At 40.8% G+C, this 24,781-nt stretch overlaps 1 protein-coding gene across 2 annotated transcripts in view; it reads right to left on the reverse strand.

Annotated features, from left to right (window-relative positions):
- The window catches only part of NME7 (NME/NM23 family member 7), a 225,237-nt gene that overhangs the window by 42,986 nt on the left and 157,470 nt on the right, over positions 1-24,781 (reverse strand). For both annotated transcript variants that reach the window (XM_075589425.1, XM_075589424.1), the window contains exons 8-9: positions 19,656-19,720; positions 18,687-18,755 (exon numbers count right to left, since the gene is read on the reverse strand). In XM_075589425.1, the coding sequence (XP_075445540.1) occupies positions 18,687-18,755; positions 19,656-19,720 (134 nt within the window). The remainder of the gene's footprint in view (positions 1-18,686; positions 18,756-19,655; positions 19,721-24,781) is intronic.

Genomic DNA, 24,781 nt, shown 5'->3' on the forward strand with positions numbered 1-24,781 from the left:
TATTTTCCTATCTCTAAAATCAATAAAGTCTCTAATGAACTTACGTTGCTTTCTCTCGGTGATCTCTGTAGTTAATTTATCAATGTTCAATTTTAATCTTTTTTCCAATGTTTCAAAAGCTGGTTGTATCTGTCAAGTAGCTACATCTTTCAGAAGGGTGTCTATTTCTGATTTAACAGCTTCAAGTTTTTTTGGCTCATGTTTAATCAATAGACGTATCAAATTACAAGAGCATGTGAGTAAGATGCTTTCCCAGGCATTAATAAATTCCTCATCATTAATCTGGTGAGAGGGAGGGAGATAAACTCGTAAGCCCCTTGGAACCAGATCTGATTTGAGGTAGTTTTCCAGGCTTTCAATTTCCCACCAGATTTTAGTTTGAGAACTGAGGGTTTTATATAAGTCTGAAAAGTACTTATTAATCTCCTCCGGTACCTTATCAGTTAGTAGTTGTAACGTGAGTGAATAAATTAGAAGCCTGTTGTTTCCAGGCGGAAAAGTCGGGTTTATTGGCCAAAAAGCCTGCCATATCATATGTTGTGCGTTGCGTGAACAGATAAACAGTAGCTGACACAATAATAAATCTACAAATAGAATGCACCTCTGGGAGCTGGTGTCACCTAGAAAGAGCCTAATGGATGGCCCTAAACACAATTGCAAAATAGGAATATGGGACGCCGCTCAAACCAAAATATCAAATAATATAAAGTAAGCCTGGTGCACGGGGAAAAAACCTATGAATATAACAGAAGAACGTGACAGAGGTCACAACAGTCCCCTATTAATTGCACTCAAGGCAAAGTCAAGGTAAATACCATAAAGATATTAATATCCACAGTATGAACTAAAAGTCCCATATGAAATAGAATAAATGCTTAAGGATACAATATCCACTGAAAGACTGATATGTCTGAAATAATAATATATAAGCCAATTAAAATGTCCACAGAAAATGTCTCATAACCTTAAGTATAACGGTGACATCCTCTGATAAAATCCAAAAAATAAAAAAACTTTTATGAACCATAATAACGCCAAAAAACAACTGACATAAAAATAAAACAATGTGTATAATGTTAAAATGCCCCTGTAAGGGGAGCGGGTGGGAGGAGGGTAGCGACAAATCGGATAGGGAGAATCACTATTTACTATAATAGTAATAGCATATACTATGCACAAACGTGGCTGTATTCACACAACTGGTTTCCAACGACATCATGGCTATGATACCAGGAGCACAGAAACACAATCTTAGCTATGGAGAAGCCATGGCAATAAAAAATCTGGAGAATGACGATAGTATTGTCATAAAGCCCTCCGACAAGGGGGGCAATGTAGTAACATTGCAGAAAGAGGCATATGTTAAAGAGGGATTACGTCTCCTATTAGACATCAAATGTTATAAAGTTCTTTTGAATGACCCGACAAAAGAGTTCCAAGATGAACTTGTACGGATGTTGAAAGATGGACTTGAGAATAAGGTGATATCTAAAAACGAATATCCTTTCATGTTCATTAAACATCCAACTCTGGCTACATTTTATTACCTACCCAAGGTTCATAAAAACAAAGATCCACCACCTGGTAGGCCCATAGTGTCTAGAATCGACAACATAACATCGAATGCAAGTGTCTATTTAGACCGTTTCCTTAGAAAATTTGTAGGTTCCCTTCCCTCTTACTTGAGAGATACCAAAGACTTCTCTCAAGATTAGAGGGTATATTTGTGGAACAGCATACGTTCCCAGTTGCCATCGACGTTGAAGGGTTATACACAAGCATTTTACATCAGGTGGGCCTCCAGGCGGTCTCACATTTCTTACGAGCTCGTGATATCCATTCAGATACCCACAATGCTTTTGTGATTCAACTCTTGGATTTTGTACTTACCAAGAACTTCTTTACCTTCAACAATAAAACTTACCATCAGTTACAGGGAATGGCCATGGGCACCACATGTGCTCCCACCTATGCCAACCTATATCTGGGCTGGTATTCATAGAGAACAATGAGGCATTCACAGACAAGATCCTTCTTTGGGCGAGGTATATAGATGACGTCTTGCTATTATGGAATGGGACAGAAAATCAGTTAAAAGATTTCATCGATAGGCTCAATACCAATGACATCAACCTGACACTCACGTACCACTGTGATAACCAGAAAGCTGACTTTCTTGACTTAACAATAACAAAAAGGGATGTTGGGAGATTGGAAAGCACGATCTTTTGTAAACCGACCTCTACAAATAGCCTACTCATGGCTACTAGCCATCATCCATCACATATGATCAATAACATAGCTACAGGCCAGGTCTTGCGCCTACGACGAAATTGTTCAATATCAATGAGTTTAAGTCACAATCAGCTGATATGACGAATCGTTTTCTGGCACCGGGACACAGTAGAGGGACAGTCAAACGAGCCTATCAAAATGCACTCCATACACGCAGATCTCATCTACTCACACAGAAACAAGAGACTGATACCCCCGTAGAGAAGACCATTAGATACATCAGTACTTTTAATGAACAATGGGGACTTATACGCCAGTCTTCAAAAACATTGGCATATCTTAACCCAATACAGTGATTTATCACAGGTCCTGAAGTCCTCACTTAATATGGTGAGTAGACGTTCACGTAATCTGAGGGATCGTCTAGTTCAGAGTCACTTTACGGAGAACAGTAAGCGAACATGGTTGGGTCCGAAACCTTAAGGGTTCTATACCTGTGGCCGATGTAAGGCATGTTCATCAATGACAGTTACTAAAGAATTTTTAGATACAAGTAGAACGGCCCCCTTTCAGATTAAAACATTTATCAACTGCCTGACAACAGGTGTAATTTACCAGATCACATGTACGTGTAAGAAACAATACATTGGAAAAACCCATAGACCTTTATTTACATCTGTTATGGACATGATATTTTATGTGGGTATATACACACTCCTGAGTCCTGCAGTCTTGTGTTGTGTACAGGCATACCCCGCTTTAAGGACACTCACTTTAAGTACACTCGCGAGTAAGTACATATCGCCCAATAGTCAAACGGTAGCTCGCGCATGCGCCTGTCAGTACGTCCTGAACAGCAATACCGGCTCCCTACCTGTACCGAAGCTGTGCGCAAGCGGGGACACTTTAGAGCCTGTTACACATGCGTTATTTACATCAGTTATGCACGTATATGATGTTTGCAGTACAGTATATGCATCGATAAGTGGAAAAAAGGTAGTGCTTCACTTTAAGTACATTTTCGCTTTACATACATGCTCCGGTCCCATTGCGTACGTTAATGCGGGGTATGCATGTACACTGTGTGTATACATAGACATGGCAGCACACACATCTTTATGAACCTCTCATCATGCGTTTATTTATTTAACTATTAACTCCTTCTGAAGGTTTACACGCTGGCTGGCAGACCATCCCACAGCAGTAGCGTGTACACCGATTGGGCACTCTAGCCCTGCCCCCTTTCCAGCCACAGGTATAACCGTGACATAGGCATCCACGGAATTGGCTCCTCCCCCCCTGATGAAGTGTGAAGTATCACACGAAACGCGCGTCGGGGCGTGACGTCACTTGTGGGCGTCCGAGAGCGGGATTCCTTGTGGAGCCGAGCTGATTCTGTTCGGATCCACTATAGTCCGGTTGAGCTGAGGAGCATAGGAGCACGGTTGTATACATCTTGTCTGTCTACTTTGTCTTCTTGCTACTGGTGCTGTTTACCCTTTTGGGCACATCATGAGACATTGGCTAGGGATTGTGGTCATTTATGCTCCCTAATGATAGACTAGCAATTACACCATTTGCCACTATTTGACTATCACACCTATACATACTTACCCACCTATGCTCCCTTTACTGTGTCCTGCTCACCTCTGACTTATACCCACAGGGCTAATTAGCTATTTGGTAGCCACATTAGGGATATTATTACTATATATATGCTATTACTATTATAGTAAATAGTGATTCTCCCTATCCGATTTGTCGCTACCCTCCTCCCACCCGCTCCCCTTACAGGGGCATTTTAACATTAAACACATTGTTTTATTTTTATGTCACTTGTTTTTCTGCGTTATTATGGTTCATTAAAGTTTTTTTATTTTTTGGATTTTATCAGAGGATGTCACCGTTATACTTAAGGCTATGAGACATTTTCTGTGGACATATATGGTCCTTTTAATTGGATTATATGTTATTATTTCAGACATATCAGTCTTTCAGTGGATATTGTATCCTTAAGCATTTATTCTATTTCATCTGGGACTTTTAGTCCATACTGTGGATATTAATATCTTTAATGGTATTTTCCTTGACTTTGGCTTGAGTGCAATTAATAGGGGACTGTTGTGACCTCTGTCACTTTCTTCTGTTATATTCATAGGTTTTTTCCCCGTGCACCAGGCTTACTTTATATTATTTGATATTTTAATTTGAGCGGCGTCCCATCTTCCTATTTTTCAATTCTGATTAGTAGGCCTGCTGAAAATTTAGATAGCAATGCAGATGCTCTGATCTAGCAACTGGAAACAAGTTAATCCCCCAACAATAAACGCAATCCTTAACAAAATTAATGATATCATGGTTTTAGAAAAGCTATTGAGCCTCCTTAAGGATGAAGAAACTAAATGTACAAATATCTGGGGCCCATGAATATCCCACATCGCACAGCCTTGTAATTAATTGTGACAGTGGTCCTGCTGAACATGTGTGAGGTCCTGGCCCTGGTAACTCATGGGTTGCCTCCAGTGAACTCAAGGTTTCCATGCTGCACTACCCTCCAGTCCATCGTCTGTACCCATCCATATATGTTATGTTATTCATGTTATTTATGTGTACCTATTACCCTTTTACCCCATACCCTTGAAATAATATTTTTTTATTAAATAAAAAAAGGAATTTAAAATGTCTCAAAGTGATTTCTGAATTTGCATTTTGGTTAACAGTTTCTCAATATTAGGATTGATTTTGGAGGTTGATCACAGAAGCAGACTGCCCACATGAGCGTCTGTCAATACAGATCTGTACTTATTTATAAAAAAAGTTCATTGCCGAACCCAACAAGTATGATGAATAACTTACATTTAATTATTTAAATTGATTTGATTTATTTTATGTTTTTAATTGTTAAATATGTTATTACAATTGCACTCATTCTCAAAATGTACGTTAATATTCATAAGTTTCCCACGTCATGTTTTTTAAGGGTTTCGTATTGTTCCATTTCCTAATCGATTTTTCAGTCTATTTTTCTTTTTTGCTCCTTCATCATTCCAGATCCCACAGACCTCAGGTTGTCCACCTGTGCACTAAACCATCCAGCAGTGACTGTACCTTTACCACGTTCTCTCTGACCCTCACAAAAAGGCTAATGCAATCTCTCTTTGATCAACTGAACAATGACATTCCCTCCCTTTCTAGCTCTGTAGTTTGCTTTAACACAGAAAGATAATTCATATTTTTATAGACCACTGTCAATCACACATTTGGGGGTGGGGAGATTTACAGGCATACCCCGCTTTAAGTACACTCACTTTAAGTACACTCGCGAGTAAGTACATATCGCCCAATAGGCAAACGGCAGCTCACGCATGCACCTGTCATCACATCCTGAACAGCAATACTGGCTCCCTACCTGTACCAAAGCTGTGCGCAAGCAGGGAGACTATAGAGCCTGTTACAAATGCGTTATTTACATCAGTTATGCACGTATATAATGATTGCAGTACAGTACTGTACATGCATCGATAAGTGGGAAAAGGTAGTGCTTCACTTTAAGTACATTTTCGCTTTACATACATGCTCCGGTCCCATTGCGTACGTTAATGCGGGGTATGCCTGTACTGAAGAGTGCTGTCTGAGAGCAAACTATATGGAAAGGGAAAATTGTTGTATACTGTATGTTCATTTTGAAAAACATACAAAGGACAGATTATTTCTAAGCCTTATAGACACCAGGGAGCTTCGTGACAGTTGTAACAGGTAAACCAATTATTAATGTTTCTTAATAGATGCTTTGCAGGCCCCTGTGCCAGTGTTAGGCCGTGCGTATAGTGCCCGCGACGTGTGACGTCGCCCCAAAAATAAATGCATTGCCGTCGCGTGCGCTTATAGTAAGTGCGACGGCGACAATGCGACGGAGCGGCATCGCGTCACGGATTTTGGAAGCTGGCAATATTTGATTTTTTAAGGGCTGACGCCTCATGTGACAGCCCCTGAACCAATCAAATGCCAGTAAGCCCGCGCCGCCACCGCAAAGCGAAATATAACTTTTGCTACCGGCGACGGGTGACGTCACCTGTCTCGTCGCCCGTCGCGGGCACTATACGCGCGGCCTTAGGGCTCTTTGATACCATATAAGCCAACAAGACAAAGTTCTACATTGCATGCACCTTCGCACTGGAAAATGTATGGAAATTAATTATAATATTGAGTGTAGATTATTTACAGGTTATGAGACTTTCTAATGTGGCTTCTATGAATACACTTGTCCATGTATATGCAATTTTCTACTCCAGGACCAATACATGCATTTTGCATGACACATAATAAATATTGTGTACATTTGGATAAGCCGAGCAAGTCCATGGATAACTAGGCAGAAGTTTAGTCTTGTCCTCCCATCATTTTAATGTGTTTGAAAAGTACCTTGTGAAAACAGATATAAAGCAAATGAACCAAATTAACATTAAGCCAGTGCTGCAGCTAACTGCGTGAATTGAAACATTTATTTGACTCAAATGGGACCTCGGGGCTTTGGCGTACCATTAAACCCCAGATTTACTAAACATTATTGCACCATAAGGCTCATTCTCTTCAACAAAAAAATGCATCAGAAGAAATGTGAAAAACTATGATAAAGATTGGATTGCTGAATAGCTTGTGAAATGTCACTGGATTTTTCCAGCCCAAATTTGATATAAATTGATTAGATCTTCACATACGGTACACACTTTTTAATACAGAAATCTAGAAAATTATTCTGTGACAAGCAATAGTTACTTTTTTTCTCCAGAATATTATTATTCTTCTTAAAAAAAAAAAAAAGTTTAGGTTTTGGTCCAAATCATGTTCTCAATCTTTTGCCCTAACTGAATAATACAAACGGTATTATGTTTGACCTTCACAATTAAGTCTAATATGTAGGACATGCAAATGCACATCAATGTATATTAAAATATTGTTTTAAAGATTGTGCGGCATTGTGAATCATACACAATATTCATAGACAGGGGACTCGAATCAGAAAACATTGCACAAAATCTTACATTTTAATGTTCTTTACCGTTTATTGCACTAGCTGACTCTAGAGAATGGAACATGGAAAATCAGGTGTCTGAGCATCTGCTTAGTGAGAATTCTGGTCACATAACATCAGGTAATAGATTGTGTGCCTTGTTATCCATTTTTATTCTATATTCATATTTTGCTATTTAGTAATGAACTGCCATTGATGCTCCTTTTTGGTGCTATTTTGCACCAAACCACTTAGAAGACAAGGTGGTGCGGTGCAATATTCAATGCCTGCAGTCCTCTTGTGGATTTGTGAGCTTTCCACGGTGAAACCACGTGACCGCTGAGAACATCATATCGGGAGCGGGTGCTTTCCCTAACCGGTACTAAGTGGAATTAGACGTGGAGTGGACAAGCTGGTCTAAATCGCCTACTGCTGAGACGCGAGCTGCTTGCACTGACGAGCTGAGAGTGGGTGCCTTCCCTATCAGCAGTGCCTCTATCCTAGGACTACTACTGTACATTGTTGCCCTTTCAACAGCTACATTTACAGCATATAAGGAGCTTCTGGAAACTTTGTATTGTTCTAATTTTATTGCTTAGTATTTTCAAGTATTTTTTCTATATGGCACTTATTTGTGATTTCTTTATCTCATTGATATTATACATCTTTTACTATTGGAACATGTTTTTTGCGCTAGTAGTTTTTCTGTAATCTATACCCCTTGATGTTTTGAGACATCTTTTTTACTTGCTGCATTTTTCATGTTCTAAACATTATTTGTTCTAACAACACAGGGTACTCAGCTGTGGTAGATTAACACAGTTGGTTTTGAGCGCACCTCACTCCCTTTTTTAAGCCGTATCACCACTATGTATCACTTAAATGTATTGTTATGGCATTAAACCATGTGTAGATGTAGGTTGTGGTTAGATATACAAATAGACACTATGTCGAGTAGCAATCCCTCTGCTGATGATGTAGGTACCTCTCTGGTTGATACAAATAGCATGGGTTGCTGTGTTTAAAAGTCTCTATGGAGTCCACATGTTAAACAGCTCTGAGTTAGAGGAACATTACAAGACATTGTGCAATGTCCCTACTAATAGTAGCACTGTGTGGTAACCCCAGAGAACGTACGTTGTATCAGTAATACTAGTCTGGTATGGACATATCAGAGCCTCGCACAATAGGTGTACTGATTAACAATGGAACTGTATTCGTCAATCTAATTATACTATGGTCACGGAAGTGAAGTGAGTTAGGAGGCTAGATCTATGACAGTACTTAAATAGAGGCACAATGTCCTTACATACACCATATCTCAAACAGAGCCTCACAATTGTTTAGGGTAAACGTGTGTAAAACAGGGCCGATAGGCTAGATCTATAGCAGTATTTAGATAGAGGCGTGGTGTCCTTATATACACCGTATCGCGGACCGCCTCTGATGTATTTATTTAGACAGAGGCGCGGTGTCCTTAGATGCAACATATCACAAAAAGAGCCTCACAAGTATTAGGGTAGATGTATATAGTCAAACACTAAGGGGAGCGGTGGCTGTACAAAATGACAAACCGAAAACTACATAATGTAGTAACGTAGTGACAATAGTGAAAAAGGATTATTCTTCAAAGGTCCTTGTAGACTTGTTCACAGAGGTACACAATTTGGAGACGTTTATAATGTAAAATTATAATTGGCTTTATTGTGCCTTTTCCTTTTCATCAGGAAATTATCCAAACACGGGGGGGAACAAAGCTTCCATTCACTTGGGAGTATTTCTAGTGAAATCCTTGCAATTAGTTCACATCTCCATTAGTTCAGCTTCTCCCAGCCCAAACACATAACATGAAAATAAGCAGATATAAGCAGTCTCTTAATAAGGAAAGTCTTATCTGTTTAGTTGCTGTAGAGTAAGCTTCTCTGCTCTCCTGGAACCGCACCCGTGCGTGCACAGAAAAATATCAGCATCCAGGTTTAGAAGTCTTATTTGGTATCTTGCAATCAGCTCTGCTGTGTGACTGGCAGAGCTCAAGACTGGTCAGCTCCAGAGATCTGGGTTTCTTTTGGTCAGTCTCTCCTGGGACTCAAGAACCTCTGCTCTGTCTCTCCAAAGTTCAGCTCTCAGTCAGAGCTAAAGAGAGTCACTTCCTGTCTCAAAGGCAGGCTTTTTGTAAACAATCTAATCAGGCAGGTGGTGTTTAGTAATTAACTACCACACTGCTAGATTAAAGGAACATTACTGAACAGGGATAAGTCCCCTGTTACATACCTCCCCTGTTTGTGGGAAGCTCGGGCTTACCACGGCCAAAGCCCATCCTTCCACTCTCATTCTAGATATCTCTGTGACTTGAATGAGAGTGGATGGAGGAAGAGAACCCTCTGTCCCGCTGGGATTAGAGCCCTTTCTCCAGTTTATTTTTGTCTCCTCCCGAAGATGCTTGAGATCAGCACTCCTCAGTCGCTCGAGGAGGACTTTTTCCACGTAAAGTCTTTTTATCGCGTGCGCGGTCTTGAGATTTCTGTTGCGTCGGGCACTCCTCTTTTTGTAGACAAAGTGTATGGCAACAGTTGTAGAGCAGTTAGGACTAGCCCTTAGAGTTTTCTGCTCTTGAAGCAGTCTATCTGCAGCTTCTCCACACCACGGAGTCGCCAGTTCAGCTTCTTCAGCTAAGGATTCTTCTGGCTTTGATTCTGCACTCCTACCTCTGTTTATTGCCTGTTGGGCAGCTGTAGTTTTGGCTAGTGCTTTCTTTGGTGGCTCAAACTTCGTAATTTTGTTTTGAAGTTGCGTGGAGTCCCCAACTCTCACTGTACCCTTGTCCTTACAGGCATTAGTTACTGTGAGATACTGGTGCTTGGGCAGAGCCAATACCTTTTTCCGTATTCGAGGAATCTGTATCAGAGTGTCCATCATATTCTGCAGCTCTGTAAGTTTTGTCGTCAAGGTTGCCGCTGCGTCTGTTTTCTCCTTGGTGTACTGACTCAAGGGAATGGAACAGTCTCTCTGTCTCTCCAGCTCCAGTTTCTGAGCCTTCTCATGCTCCCTCTCATACAGAGTCACCTGGTAGCGAAGCTCCGCTTCCAACGATGCTCTGAAGACATGCAGCGTGGCCTTTAGCTCCTCATACAGCTCTGTGGGGACGTACTGGGTATTCAGACGTTCCTGCAGCGCTTGTACCTCTTTAGTAGCCTGCAGTTTTTCTTCCTGTAGTGTTTGCTGCTTCTCCTCAGCATACTGGAGGTGTGTACAAAGACCTTGCAGTTGGTTCTGCAGTCGGTGCTCTGCGTCAAACTTTTCCTTGACTTCTTCTGTTAACTGAAAATTTTCTTCTTTCAGTTTTAAGTTTTCTCTTTTTAATCTTGAACTTTCTCCTTTTTCAGTCTCTGTATTCTTCAGGGCTTCTTTGCAGTCCTCCTTTCATTTATGCACATCTGCTTTGAGAATGACAATCTCCTGGCGTGAGACTTCCTTCTCTAGGTTGAGGGTCTGAAGCTCCTTCTAAGAGACTTTGAGAACTGTACCAAGATTACCAATAGTTTCTTTAGCAATGTCCAGCTCCTCAGTGAGACTGTGTAGTTCCTTTCTGGAAACTTCCAGGTCTGTGCGGCAGCTGTTGGTCTCATGATGTGAGGCATCTCGCTCTATACGAAGAGTGTGAACCTCTTGCTGGAAGACTGTCATCTGCTTCAGTGCCTCCTCATACTTCCGCTTTAGCGTAGCCACCATTTTATCAGATTGGCTCTGCTTTTCATCCATGGCGGAGATAGTAGCCTTTGCAGTATCTAGCTCAGTCTTGAGATCCTCCAATTCGGTCTTGGCCGCAGAGTAAATTGCGAGCACAGTCTTCTGTAGCTCAGCATTATTTTTTCTCTCTCTTCCTAATTCTTCACAGAGCAGATCACAGTCCTGCCTGGCAATTTTCAGGGCATCTTCAGGGCTGGTCAAGGGATCGTCACTCACTGGTTCCGGCTCCGCTTCCCTGGGATGACTAGTTGAGGGTTCCTCACTGTTGGCACCGGACAGACACTTCTTTGGGGTACACGACTTCTGCCTTGGGCCCTCTGGATATTCGGTTAACCGTGGGACGAATTCTCCATTTTCTCTAGGCTGCAGGGCAACTCGGTCCCCCTTTTCCTCCACAGTATCTGCGGACGTGTCTGTTCCTTCCACGGTAAGTGAAGAACTGCTTTTCTTTTTCTTTTTCCGCCTTTTTGATTTGGATGACACCGTCCCTTCAGGGATATTGGGGTCTCCATCTTCATTTGAAATTTTAGCAGCTTCATTATATACGCCAGGCTTTTCTTGCAGTTGCTTTAGCTGACAGAAATATTGGGTGATCTGCTGCTCCCGCTCTGTCTCCTGTTGATCATACTCGTCATCAAAGGGAGCGGTCTTTTCTGTTCGTGCCGAGTTCAGGCACCCCCACCATTCTTGGGGGTTTTGTGGGTGTGACTCGGTTCGGGTTCCCCGTAAGAGATGTCTTCCTCTTTATTGGACTGGAAGGGCCACTCTTCCGTGGGGTAGGGTTCATTACAGGAATGCTTAATCTTGTCCTCCATTTTTAGGCTATCAGGTGTAATTTTCTTCCTGACCTCTGGAGGCGCTATTGCAGCTGTTGCCACTGTATTTGCTAGAACCCCCAATTGTGGTAGTCCTACAGATGGGCATATTTTGCTTGTAGAGGTCGTAGCTCTCACAGGCATCTCTGTAGACTTTTCTTTCTTGGATAATAATTTTTTTTTTTTTCAATATCAGCAGTCCTGTGCATGCATTTTCTTTTATCAGGTATACAAGATGTGCAGTTGCTAGGTAAAAAAGTCTATTTGCTTTACACCATTTTCTTGCAGGGTGCAATCTCCCCGCTTCAGCAACAGAATTTGGTTTTCTGCCTGAGTTCAGTAATTTTCAGTCTCATCTTTGGGTATTATGGCATTCACACTTCACACTTTGGGTGTCTGTTTTTGCTCCCAAGATATATATAGGCAGACTTTTTTACTTGCAGAAAAAAAAACATTCTTTGCAGTGGACTATTTCTTTCATTCCCGGCAGGGTGACTCAACATTCAGCAATTGGTTTTGAAAAAACCTTTTACACAGTTCAGAAATCACTTTTTCCCCCTATAGGGCAATTTTACACTCAGCATTGGTTTGCTAAAAATTCCCCTTCTTCAGCAGTCTTGTATCAATTTTCACACTTTTCTGCATATACTCCATTCACAGCTGGTAGTCCTATGCGGTGTGGCAACCTTTATCTGCAAAATCAGTACCACTCGTGGGTCACCATCTGTATTCACTGCTTCAGCGAAACTTTTGAAAACAACAAACACCTATCCCTTTCCAAGGGCTGACTCACTTCTTGAACCCTGACTATGGCTGAAAGGCAAAAGACCCCTATTTCAATGACCATATTACACTTTGTGATAGGCAAAATAAGGTTTAGCTACTTCAGCAGTCTCTTCTGGGTTTTTGTAAGTTTCAGTGGTAGTATCCCTTTAATTCCGATCTCTGCTACATGAGGTTTTTTTTTTTTGAGACTGTTTGTAGGCAAAAAGCATTAAAAAAAATTTCACATAAAAATCTCCGGTCCTTTTTAACTACAAAGACACCTCTTGTCCCACCTCGGACACCAAATGTAGACGGACGTTCACAGAGGTACACAATTTGGAGACGTTTATAATGTGAAATTATAATAGGCTTTATTGTGCCTTTTCCTTTTCAGCAGGAAATTATCCAAACACAGGGGGGGGGGGGGGGGGGGGACAAAGCTTCCATTCACTTGGGAGTATTTCTAGTGAAATCCTTGCAATTAGTTCACATCTCCATTAGTTAAGCTTCTCCCAGCCCAAACACATAACATGAAAATAAGCAGATATAAGCAGTCTCTTAATAAGGAAAGTCTTATCTGTTTAGTTGCTGTAGAGTAAGCTTCTCTGCTCTCCTGGAACCGCACCCGTGCGTGCACAGAAAAATATCAGCATCCAGGTTTAGAAGTCTTATTTGGTATCTTGCAATCAGCTCTGCTGTGTGGCTGGCAGAGCTCAAGACTGGTCAGCTCCAAAGATCTGGATTTCTTTTGGTCAGTCACTCCTGGGACTCAAGAACCTCTGCTCTGTCTCTCCAAAGGTCATCTCTCAGTCAGAGCTAAAGAGAGTCACTTCCTGTCTCAAAGGCAGGCTTTTTGTAAACAATCTAATCAGGCAGGTGGTGTTTAGTAATTAACTACCACACTGCTAGATTAAAGGAACATTACTGAACAGGGATAAGTCCCCTGTTACAGTCCTACTCACACTTTGGACGTTAATAAGAGCGTTTCCAAAACTGTGGCAATTATGTACGATGCGGGTGTCTGGTGTGCTCAAAGAAAAAGAGAAGACAACAATAGTGCAGATCGAACATACGATTTACTCTCACATGAACCCTTGCTTCAAGGCTTACTTCAAGTATGAAATAACAGGTAGTAAGATTGGTATTATCGAGAGCCGGGGTGTGCACACCCTGGAGTCAAGAACCAACTGAGCCAGTGAGTACCATTTATACTCCTGCATCCTGGTCACATTCACTTTACACAGTCCAAGTAGTTTTCTCCTACAAGTGTGTTGGTGAAAGGGTTACAATAGCTTCACAGGCTAAAACGTTCCCCACAATATCACTTGGAGTTCAGCCCACAATGTGGCATCACTCTTTGATAAATCACCTCTTCGGTGTGAAACGCGTCAGAGGACTTTTTACTGTTGCTGTTATGCGCAATCAATAAATTATTTTTAGCTCTTGGATTCAAGCCTCCAGCCCCATTTATGCTTTGCTGTGATCAGTCTCCGTTTTACTACTTCCGGACTGAAGCACGCCACGCCGAGACTCCAGACAACGCCATCATCGTGAGTGTTTATTCCTCATTTGAACTCACCTGACAACGAGTGCACCACCGCATTGCTCCAGCCGCCCATGCCGCCGGGTTGACGTCTGTGTACCAACGGGGTGAGTGTGGTTTCTATCATTGCTGACACCCACCTGCACAGTTCAGATCACCTATGTCGGGTTATCATGGGGCTACATGGTGAGCAGGACTTCATGTTACTAGATACTTATATTGTGCACTGCTAATTATTGAGTTTATGGCATACATTGTCTCGGAACAGCTATTGACATTGTGACTCCGTGTTGTTACACCTGTAGCACCAGTTAGGTGAAGTTTCTTACTTCTCCTAGTCCTACTATTCTTTCTGATGTTATAATCAAGCCTATGGTGAGGTATTGTATAGTGTGGCTATCAATCAATAGCAAATAGCGAATCAATAGCACTGCTCAGTATATTAAACGGTGTTTAGAAAAATGAAGCACGATGTCCTCTATTGCACTGTATCATGACTATAGCCTCAGAGTAGAAGGAAAGTAATGAATATATTTAGGGTCGTAACCCCCCTTCCTAAACGCACCGTAGCAATACCATAACAATAGCATTGTTCAACATATTAACGGTGCCAGTGATGAGGCACGGTGTCCTATGCTACAGCGTATCATATATAAAGCCTGGGAGAGTAATGGCAGGTATTAGTCTGTTTAGACTCGAAACCCCCCTTCCCAGAGAGAGGCGCGCTACAATTTTAAACTGCCGCCTCTCTCCACAACACGTGAAGGTGACACGCAAACACCGACGTACGTTTCGCATATGAAACCCAGGAAGAAGTCATACGTGAAATGTACGTCAGTGCGTGCAGTAAAAGCACACAGTGCTACTATTAGTAAGGACACTGCAGTAATGTTCCGCTAACTCAGAGCTGTTTAACATGTGGACTCCACACAGATTTTTAAATGCAGCAACCCATGCTATTTGTATCAACCAAAGAGGTACCTACACCACCAGAAGAAGGATTGGTACTCGACATATTGTCTTTTTGTATCATCTAACCACAACCTACATCTACATATATATGTATTGTTTTGACATTAAATTAAGTGATTCTATGCAACTTTATATTAATATTTAACCAACATAGTTAAGTGAGGTGCCTCTTTAGTTTTTAAAATTATTTTCAGTGTGTTTGTTAGTATCTGTGTCTGTGTGATTGGCCATTATTGTCCATACCAATCGTTACCTATTTTTCTCTCTTTTTGAATAAAACATTTTTTTACACTAATTCTAATTACTTCACTTTCATGTACAAACCAACAGGGATTCTGTCCTTCTTTGTAACAATTTATACCTATATCCCTTCTTACACCGTACTTTTCTACTGATCTAGGCTGACACAAGACCTTCCTCTCCCTCACAACCCCATTTCTCCCCCGCCTCACTTTGCTTATATCAACCCTGTAATAAAAAAAAGCAAAGAAGTCGCGGGCCGCATGTTGTGCAGGCCTGCCTTAGCGGCTAACCACAAAGCTGATGAAGGGGTTAAATACCAGTGTCTGGTGTGTTGGTGGTAGTGGGGGCGGGTGAAGGTTTTATTTGACCCAGCGTGGGTAGTTAGGCCTACCAGGAGGGTTGCTGGAGGAGTTAAACCCTTCACTACCTTAGCGGTTACAACTGTTAAGGTAATGAAGGGGTTAACCCCTCCCGCAAGGGCTAAACACGCTCCCCTGGGCAACTACCCCCTTTACCCACCCACTCTACCAACATCACACAGGAATGGGCAAAATTGCTATTAGCCAAAGATGGTTAATAGCGATTTTGCCCATTCAAATAATCATTACAGTGCAATACAATAAAATACATTACTATAAAAAACATCTTTGGCAAATAGCACTTTTGCCGATTCATGTGTGGTGATGGTGGTTGAGTGGGTGGGTGCAGGGGGTAGTTTCCATGGGGATGGTGGTTGGGCCTCATGGTGGGGGTTAACCCCTTCATTGCCTTATCGGTTGTAACCGTTACGGTAAGGGAGAGGTTAATCCTTCCCAGGAGGCCAAATCGCCCTACCTGGGGCAACTATACCCTTCTCCCACCCCGTCTACCACCAAAAAAATAAGTAGTTGTGGTTAATCCCGTCATTACTGTTTTTATTTAAAATTTATTAACATAGTATTGAAGCAGGGGGTGTCTGAACCTGAACCGCATTCAATTCAGGGTGACGGTATCACCGTCAAGTTTAATTCTTCCACGTCACGTTACTGGCAAATTTAAACTTTGCGGAGATACTGGCACCCCCTACTGGGTCCTATACCCCGAGAAGCAGTGGGTCCCCAGAGCTGAAATTAATGGGGGTCAGGTCCTGAGACCTACTGCTTCAGTAATATGTTAATAAAATTAGAATAAAAACAGCACAATCGCTTGTAAGAGCTGTGCACGAAGATGCAGCTCTCTCTATGCTGCTCTTACAGACAGCTGCAGGGATATCGCATGGACAGAACTTAGAAAAAGACAATGCTAAAGACACTGCGATCAGTATGGCATTTTCCTACCGAACGGTGTCTGACTTGCGATAACTCTTACTAAATACCGTGATAACATAAATGTCAAGACCGGTCGGTTGTAACATGCCAAACCGATCTATATGGCAGTGATCTTATCGGAGCTACTAGAATAAGTCCCTAAGAGTCAAGACACTTCTGCTGACCTACAAAGCTATACATAACACACGTACTTTCCCCCAAATGCAATTTACGCTCGGCTTATGATATACTGTACATCTATGCACCTCTTTCACTACTCTACCTCCGACCATCAAGACGCTCCTCTACCATTCGTACATTTAAACGTTCCCTAAAACACACACTTTTTCAAGGAGGCTTATCTAACGGTCTCCAAATTTATTTTGTTTACTTTCATCCTAGCACAGCATACTAAGAAGACCCAACTAAGTCCATGCTAAACAACAACCCATACCGTCTTTCCCTTATCACACACTTAGTGGTGACTCTACTCCCCACCATTTTTGATGGAAAGCTCCTCGTCTCTGTTTGTCCCTCTCACATTGTGCTGGGGAATATGTTGGAGCCATACAAATAAAGGATAACGATAATAATAATAATAACAGCCTACAAATAAAATGCATGGGAGAATCTTTCACAGCATCGATATGCCACTTTGATATATACTGTAGTATATTTTTGGAGATTCTTTAAATAATGTCTATAGCTTATTTATATCCTCAATTTCATGTGCACACAAGTAGTGGCTAACATTTCCGATTGTGTCAGTTCAGGCTTGGGAGATTTTATTGTCCCACAAAGAAATGAGAAAAACATGTCAAGTAAATGGTCTTATATTTCTATTTGTCAATATACCTGCAGCCTAAATGTATGTATGTATGTCTTTATTTATATAGCGCCATTAATGTACATAGCGCTTCATAGCAGTAATACAAGTGACAATCACATAAATAACACATTATACAAATTACACATATTGGGAAGAAGTGCTACAGTTATAAAAGTGACATTTAGGATAAGAAGTCCCTGCCCCAAAGAGCTTACAATCAAATTGGTAAGTAGGAAGAACGCACAGAGACAGTAGGAGGGCGTTCTGGTAAGTGCGTTTGCAAGGGGCCAAGGTCGATGTATGAGGTGTAAAGTATCAGCCAAGGAGCTACTCATATGCTTCGTTAAGGAGGTGTGTTTTAAGATGGGTCTTAAAGGTGGATAGAGAGGGTGCTAGTTGGATTTTGGGGGGAAGGGTATTGCAGAGGTGTGGGGCAGTGAGAAAGGTTTAAGGTGGGAGAAGTCTTTAGACACAAAAGGGGTCAAGAGGAGACATCCTTTAACAGAACGCAAGAGACGGGATGGTGTACAGTGAGAAATTAGGGTTGAGATGTAAGGAGCAGCAGAAGAGTGTAAAGCCTTCAAAGTGAGGAGGAGAATTGAGTGTGTGATACAGATTTGATAGGAAGCCAGGAGAGGGATTTCAGCAGGGGAGACGCTTAGACAGATTTAGGAAAGAGCAAAGTGATTCTGGCAGCAGCGTTTAGGATAGATTGTAGGGGAGACAGGTGAGAGGCAGGAAGGCTTAGGAGGAGGAGGTTACAGTAGTCGAGACGGGAGAGAATGAGGGCCTGTGTCAGAGTTTTAGCAGTCAATCACTTATGTAAGCAAGCATCGAGAATAGGAGTTTAATTTACTTTCATTAATTAACAAATCCCAGATCAATGTCCTCAATGGTTCTGTTAGCATTGAAAAAAACATACAAATTTACAGTTTTGGGCGCTTGGTAAATAAACTCATAGTTGTCTATGTATCACTGTAGAGAAAAGTGTGTTTTGATCCATTGTTCTGTTTTTTGGTGAACAGTTTCTTACATCTGATGCATAATATGATACATCTCATAATCTGTGCATCATGTAACTCCTCCCCAATTCCTTCTACTGAGACTCCTCAAGTCACTAGATCGGGCAGACAGGGCAAAATACTGTACTTAGGTGCAGGATGCAAATGTTCTGGCTATGCCCCAAAATTCCCTTGATACATAGTTTCCTAAATGTTAAACTTCATGCAATTATACTTACACTGTACTCAGCCACAACACCTTTATAAACTTCATAGAATTCTTCGGCATTAGCTTTCTCCATCGTAAACTAAACACAGAGAAGTAAAATACGTTAACCTTAAAATTATCATTCTAAAAACTTAAATGTCATACCTTTTTTATTTATGTCCAATATCCCATTACTAGTGTATGGTGAAACACTTTGAGGTAAGATGGGTGACAAAGAATATAATGGTAGTGGCATAGCTGCAAGATATGGAGACAATCAGATGTGGTGAGGAGGTGGAGCTGTAAGGCTTGAAAAGGACAAGGGAGAACCTGAAAGGTGAAGGTGCGGACAGGTTGTAGAGAATGTGTGGTTTCTGTTTGGGGCTTCCATGTTTCAGGTGTGGGTCACCTTTGAGCTGTTCTTTTTACCTCCCACCCAATGACCTTTGAGCTATATGTGCTGAGATATGAAAGAGAGAAACAGTATAAAAGAACAGGATCAACAATTATTAACAAGTTTGTGATAGTGTTGAAGTCTGAAATATTCTGAGCAACCACACTGATTCGGCGTACATGTCTTATGGCATCGAGTGTCATGGTACCATAGGCTGAAGTGCTAGGTAATTGTCCAATGTACCTTCTTATAGGGTTTTAGAAGGGCAGTAACATTGGAGTGATTTGAGCGGAAACCTAGTTGGCATTGGTGTAGAAAATCTAAATTGTTATAAAATGTAGAGACTGGTCACATGTTGGGTTATAAAACTGTAAATGAGAAATTACTTTAGATTTCTATGAAGCGAAACAGAAAATCATTTCAGCCAAACAGGGTCAGAGAAAGTGACTTGAAATGTTATGAAACTGATGTCAACTGACCTGCAATACGGATGTGTCATCTATACACTAATTAAACCCTGTTGCTAATGGCTTCTGAAAATCAGGTACTGAAGTTACATTTTTAGTCGTTTCTTGAGCGCAGCATAGGTTTTCTGCATAAACTTACCATCTGAATGGCTGAAATCTTAAAATCTGCATCCAATATAGCATTTACAATCTTTCCAGTCAGACCTGAAGCAGAAATATCCAAATCAATGATACAGTTATTTCGTACCAGGGTTATTGCATCATAATTAAACATTTGTTATATGTTAGTAATAAAACATATTTTAAAATAAATAGATTTACATTTCTGTATAAAGCAGCTAATGCAAAATGTGGATATATTGCTAAAATAAGTAAATGTAACATACAAAAGTTACAGTTAAAGCAAGTCTTAATTGACCATTTATGAGGGGAAGCGTTCAAACAGATAAAAAACAGAAATGGTGAGGGAAATTATATTAGCAGAGAAAAATATATACATACACGCACACACAAAAAAAATTCACACACATGGGCATGGCAAGCAGCCCAGAAGATGGCAGCTTAAAACAAGAGCTCCTTCCTCTCTCTGGAACAAAATTGTAAAATATAAAGAACCATTAAGAAAATGAAGGGTGTGTTTTCATCTTATATCCATCAAGAGCTACACAATAAATTCAATTTTATTTGGAGTTGCCCTGGAAATTCAATGTATTTCCTATCTTTCATTCTCCTGGACTGTGGCTGTGCTCCGGTTCTACCACACATTTCCTAAAATATAAAGAAGGGTCTGCAAACTCAACCACAAACAGGACAAAAACAACATGCCAGCCAAGAAGAATAATAACAAGAACGGTCACAGTTTTTCAGGCAATCAGAACCGAGAGAACTGGAGGTAGACTATCCTTCTGCATCACCATGCTCTCAGAGGGAGATGAGTGTGAACCTGTCGACATGGCACCCGAATTGACCACAAAATGATGCTTTGCACAAAAGATGATCTGAATATTCTACTTGCACAAATAACACAAACGATCAAAGAAGAGATTGCGGGATTAAAAACGACCTCTTACAACTTGGCAACAGAATGGAAGAGATGGAGGATTATAGAGAGATCTGGGCCGGTGAGCAAAAGACTCAATTTAGCAAACTCTATTAACAATAGCAAGTAATTGCAGCCCCTCATGGTTGATGAGGTAGCAAAAATGGAAAATAATGGGCGCTAGGAAATTTTATAGCACAATTCTTTTATTTATGTCCCCATGCACTGGGACCACCCACATGCAAATGACAATGTTGTACTGGTTTAATAACAGACGTACATAAACTCCTATCACTCAAATGGAGATGCCTTGACTTAGTTGCTTTACCTGTGTTGTACCAGGCACCCCTTTGTTGTTTCTTGATCATTATCGGTATTACCCGGTAACACTAGAAAACCTATATATTTTAAAAAGCTTGCAGGTCTATACAGATAGTTGAATCTGGCAGGATAAAAGGTCTAGAAAAAACAACCATCACTCCACTTAGACAGAAAGAGGGAGGGGGGGGGGAGGGAGGATGAGGGGCTTGGCGTCCCTGGCATCACAAAGTACAATCTAGCAGCACAAATTAACAGTTTAATGGTTTGGTATGCAAATTAAAGAAATATATTATGGGTTCAGATAGAGTCCATCCAAGAGTTAAGTGAACTTAGATCTAGTAGACTGGATGAGTAAATCCCAAAGACCAATGATATTTAATATACTGTACACCTATTAATAAATAATTTCTTGCAAGTAGGGGACACAGTAGCTATTAACAAATATCTGACCACATTTTCCTCCGATAATCTGGAGTTTCCACAAGGGAAAAGACTTCAAGAGATGAAAAAAAGGCAGAGCACTGCCAGAAAACAGGAGGAAGCCCACATGTAAAAATAAAGATTATTTATTCAGTAAGCAGATCATAACTGTCCCCTTGGGTAGCAGCAATACAACGCATCACGCATTTCAGGCAACACGCCCTTTATAAACCTTTGAAGGATGAACATTCACCCTTCCCATCCAAGGGAGACCTAAACATCCACCCCGAGGCAACTACATGCTTCACCTACTTCTACCAGCAAGAAAGCCGCTATGGTAATGAAGCTGGCTGTAATTTTATTTATTTTTATTACCTAGGATTGAATCCGGGGGTCTCAGAGCTGAAATGAATGTGGGTCAGCTCCGGAGACCGCTGGCATCAATCCTATGCAGTAAAAATAAAAGAAATTGTGTTTTTTTCCCTTTCTCTACTTGAGATCACCCATGTCCACCACACAACAACTCTGCCACTGATTGTTACATAGTTACATTATAGATGAGGTTGAAAAAAAGACGTGTTCATCAAGTTCAACCTATGCTAAATTTAGACGACAGATACTTTATCCTATATCCGTACTTACAGTATATCGATCCAGAGGAAGGCAATCAAAAAACTTCAGTGAAATATCATTCAATGATATCTCTTAAGGGGAAAAATAAATTCCTTCCTGACTCCAATAATTGGCAATCAGATTACTCCCTGGATCAACATCCTTCCCATGTTTACTTATTTGGTATAACCCTGTATACCTTTCCTTTCTAAAAAGATGTCCAACCTTTTTTTTTTAACAAATCTATTGTATCTGCCAGCAGTCTCCATGAGTAATGAATTTCTCATTTTAACTGCCCTTACTGTAAAGAACCCTTTCATTGAAATCTCCTTCCTCCAACCTAAAGGGATGACCCCAAGTCTTTTGTACTGCCCTTGGGATGAATAGTTATTTTGAAAGCTCCTTGTACTGTCCCCGAATATATTTGTATATAGTTATTATATCCCCTCTTAGACGCTTATTTCCTAATGTAAATAAATCTAATTTAGCTAGCCTCTCCTCATAAGTTAGATTGTCCATCTCCTTTATTAATTTGGTGGCTCTTCTCTGCACTCTCTCTAGTTCCATAATGTCTTTTCTTTTTTTTTTGTTTCGAACTGTTTTTTATTTGTTTTTCAGTTTAATCAGGGTGGGGGATGGCTACATAATGTCTTATCTAAGGCGTGGTGCCCAAAATTGTACTCCATATTCAAGTTGTGGTCTTACTAATGCTTTATAAAGGGGCATAATTATGTTTACTTCCCTTCCATCCATTGTCTGTTTAATGCAAGATAAGATCTTGTTTGCCTTTGCAGCTACTGCATGACTTTGGGCACTGTTGCCAAGCCTGCTGTCTACAAGCACTCCTAAATCCATCTCCATCAAGGATTCCCGTAATTTATCCCCATTTAATGTGTAAGTCGCCTGTTTATTCTTGCATCCCAAATGCATAACCTTACATTTATCTGTATTAAACCTCATCTGTGATTTACCAGTCCAAGTTTTCATTCTCTCCAAGTCCGTCTAGAGAGAAATTACATCCTGCTCTGATTCTACTAACTTACACAATTTCGTGTCATCAGCAAAGATGGAGACTTTGCTCTTGATGCCAACCTCAAGGCCATTAATAAACAAGTTAAAAAGCAGGGGTCCCAGTAGCGATCCCCGAGGTACTCCACTCATGAGTTTAGCCCAACTTGAAAAAGTTACATTTAATACAACCCTCTGTTGTCTGTCCTTTAACCAGTTTTAAATCCAGGTGCATATATTTTTAAGGAGTCCAATTTCCTTTATTGTGTACACCAACCTTTGTGCTGAACCATATTAAAAGCCTTTGCAAAATCTAAGTAGACCACATCAACTGCATTACTCTGATCTAAATTCCTACTTACCTCCTCAAAGAAACAAATAAGGTTAGTTTGGCATGATCTATCCTTCATAAATCCATGCTGAGTATTACATGAGGTATTCCTGAATATTATCCCGTATTAAACCTTCAAGTAGCTTCCCCACTATTGAAGTCAGGCTTACAGGTCTGTAATTCCCCGGTTATGATCTGGCTCCCTTTATAAATATAGTCACCACATCTGCTATACACCAATCTTGTGGTACTGAGCCGATGGAAATGGAGTCCTTGAATATTAAATGTAATGGTTTGGCCATTACTGAACTTAACTCCTTAAGAACTCTTGGTTGTATGCCATCAGGGCCAGGTGCCTTATTTACTTTCATTTTATCAAGCCGCCTATGAAGTTCTTCCTCAATTAACCAATTGTTCGTTAATATAGAGGTTGTGGCTTTCTCCTGCAGCACTACTATTCCTTCCCCTGCATTACTGTACTTCCTTACTCCTCAGTTTATTAAAATCTGCCTTTCTAAAGTTTAAGGCCTTGATTGAAACCAAGTAATCGTTTTTTGATCATTTATGTTATGTTATGTTATGATCACTGTTACCCAAATGTTTGAGGACTTGAATATTTGTCATTACTTCTACATTGTTTGATATTACCAAATCCAGTATTGCCCCTTCTCCTGGTTGGTTCCTCAATAATTTGAGTCATGTAATTGTCTATAAGCACCCCCTAAAAACCTGTTTCCTTTTATTCTAATGCTAATCTCATTGTCCCAGGCTATATCTGGATAATTAAAACCACCCATTATGCAAACATAACCTAGTTTTGATGGCTTCTCCATTTGTAAAAGTATTTTAGTTTCTTCAATCTCACAGATATTTGGTGGTTTATAGCATGCGCAAAGTGGGGGGCGCAGGCTTTACAGAGGCCCCGCACGCTTCCCAAAGGCCTCTGTAACCTTCTCCTTACCTTCAGACGTTCAGACGTCCCTGGTGACACGTCGCCATGGCAATGAGATGTCAAGTGATGTCGCAACGTCAGAACAAATGTAAGCAGTGGGGGGCACGAGGAGAGGGGGACAGACGGCAGGGGGGCGCAGGAAAAAAAAAAAAGATTGCGCTCCCCTGGTTTATAGCATTTTCCTACAAACAAATATACTGTTACCTCCACTGCTAATTTCTATCCACACGAAGTGTCTAATGTTTAGGTACTTGAATGGGGACGTAGCTGGGGTGGAAGATTTAGCAGAGAGTTCCTGGTAAGTCATAATTTTTTCTTTATGGAGGAAATCTCCTATCTTTGTTAGGTTATTGTTTTTAAATATGTTGAAACAATTTGTATCACATCCTGGAGGGAAATCCGGGTTATCAAATATCGGGGTGAGTTGGGATACCCCGATGATATTTTTTCTTTTCTTTTGGCTTTGCTCCACATATCTAGGGTTAGTGTAATTTGCCCTAGCATTAGTTGTATCTTAGTAAAGCCCCTTTTTCTCTTCGAAACAAAGTAAAAGTGGTAGAGGACAATCTTTTGAGTATTGGG

Source organism: Ascaphus truei, chromosome 3, assembly GCF_040206685.1.
Source record: "Ascaphus truei isolate aAscTru1 chromosome 3, aAscTru1.hap1, whole genome shotgun sequence".
NCBI classification, from domain to species: domain Eukaryota; kingdom Metazoa; phylum Chordata; class Amphibia; order Anura; family Ascaphidae; genus Ascaphus; species Ascaphus truei.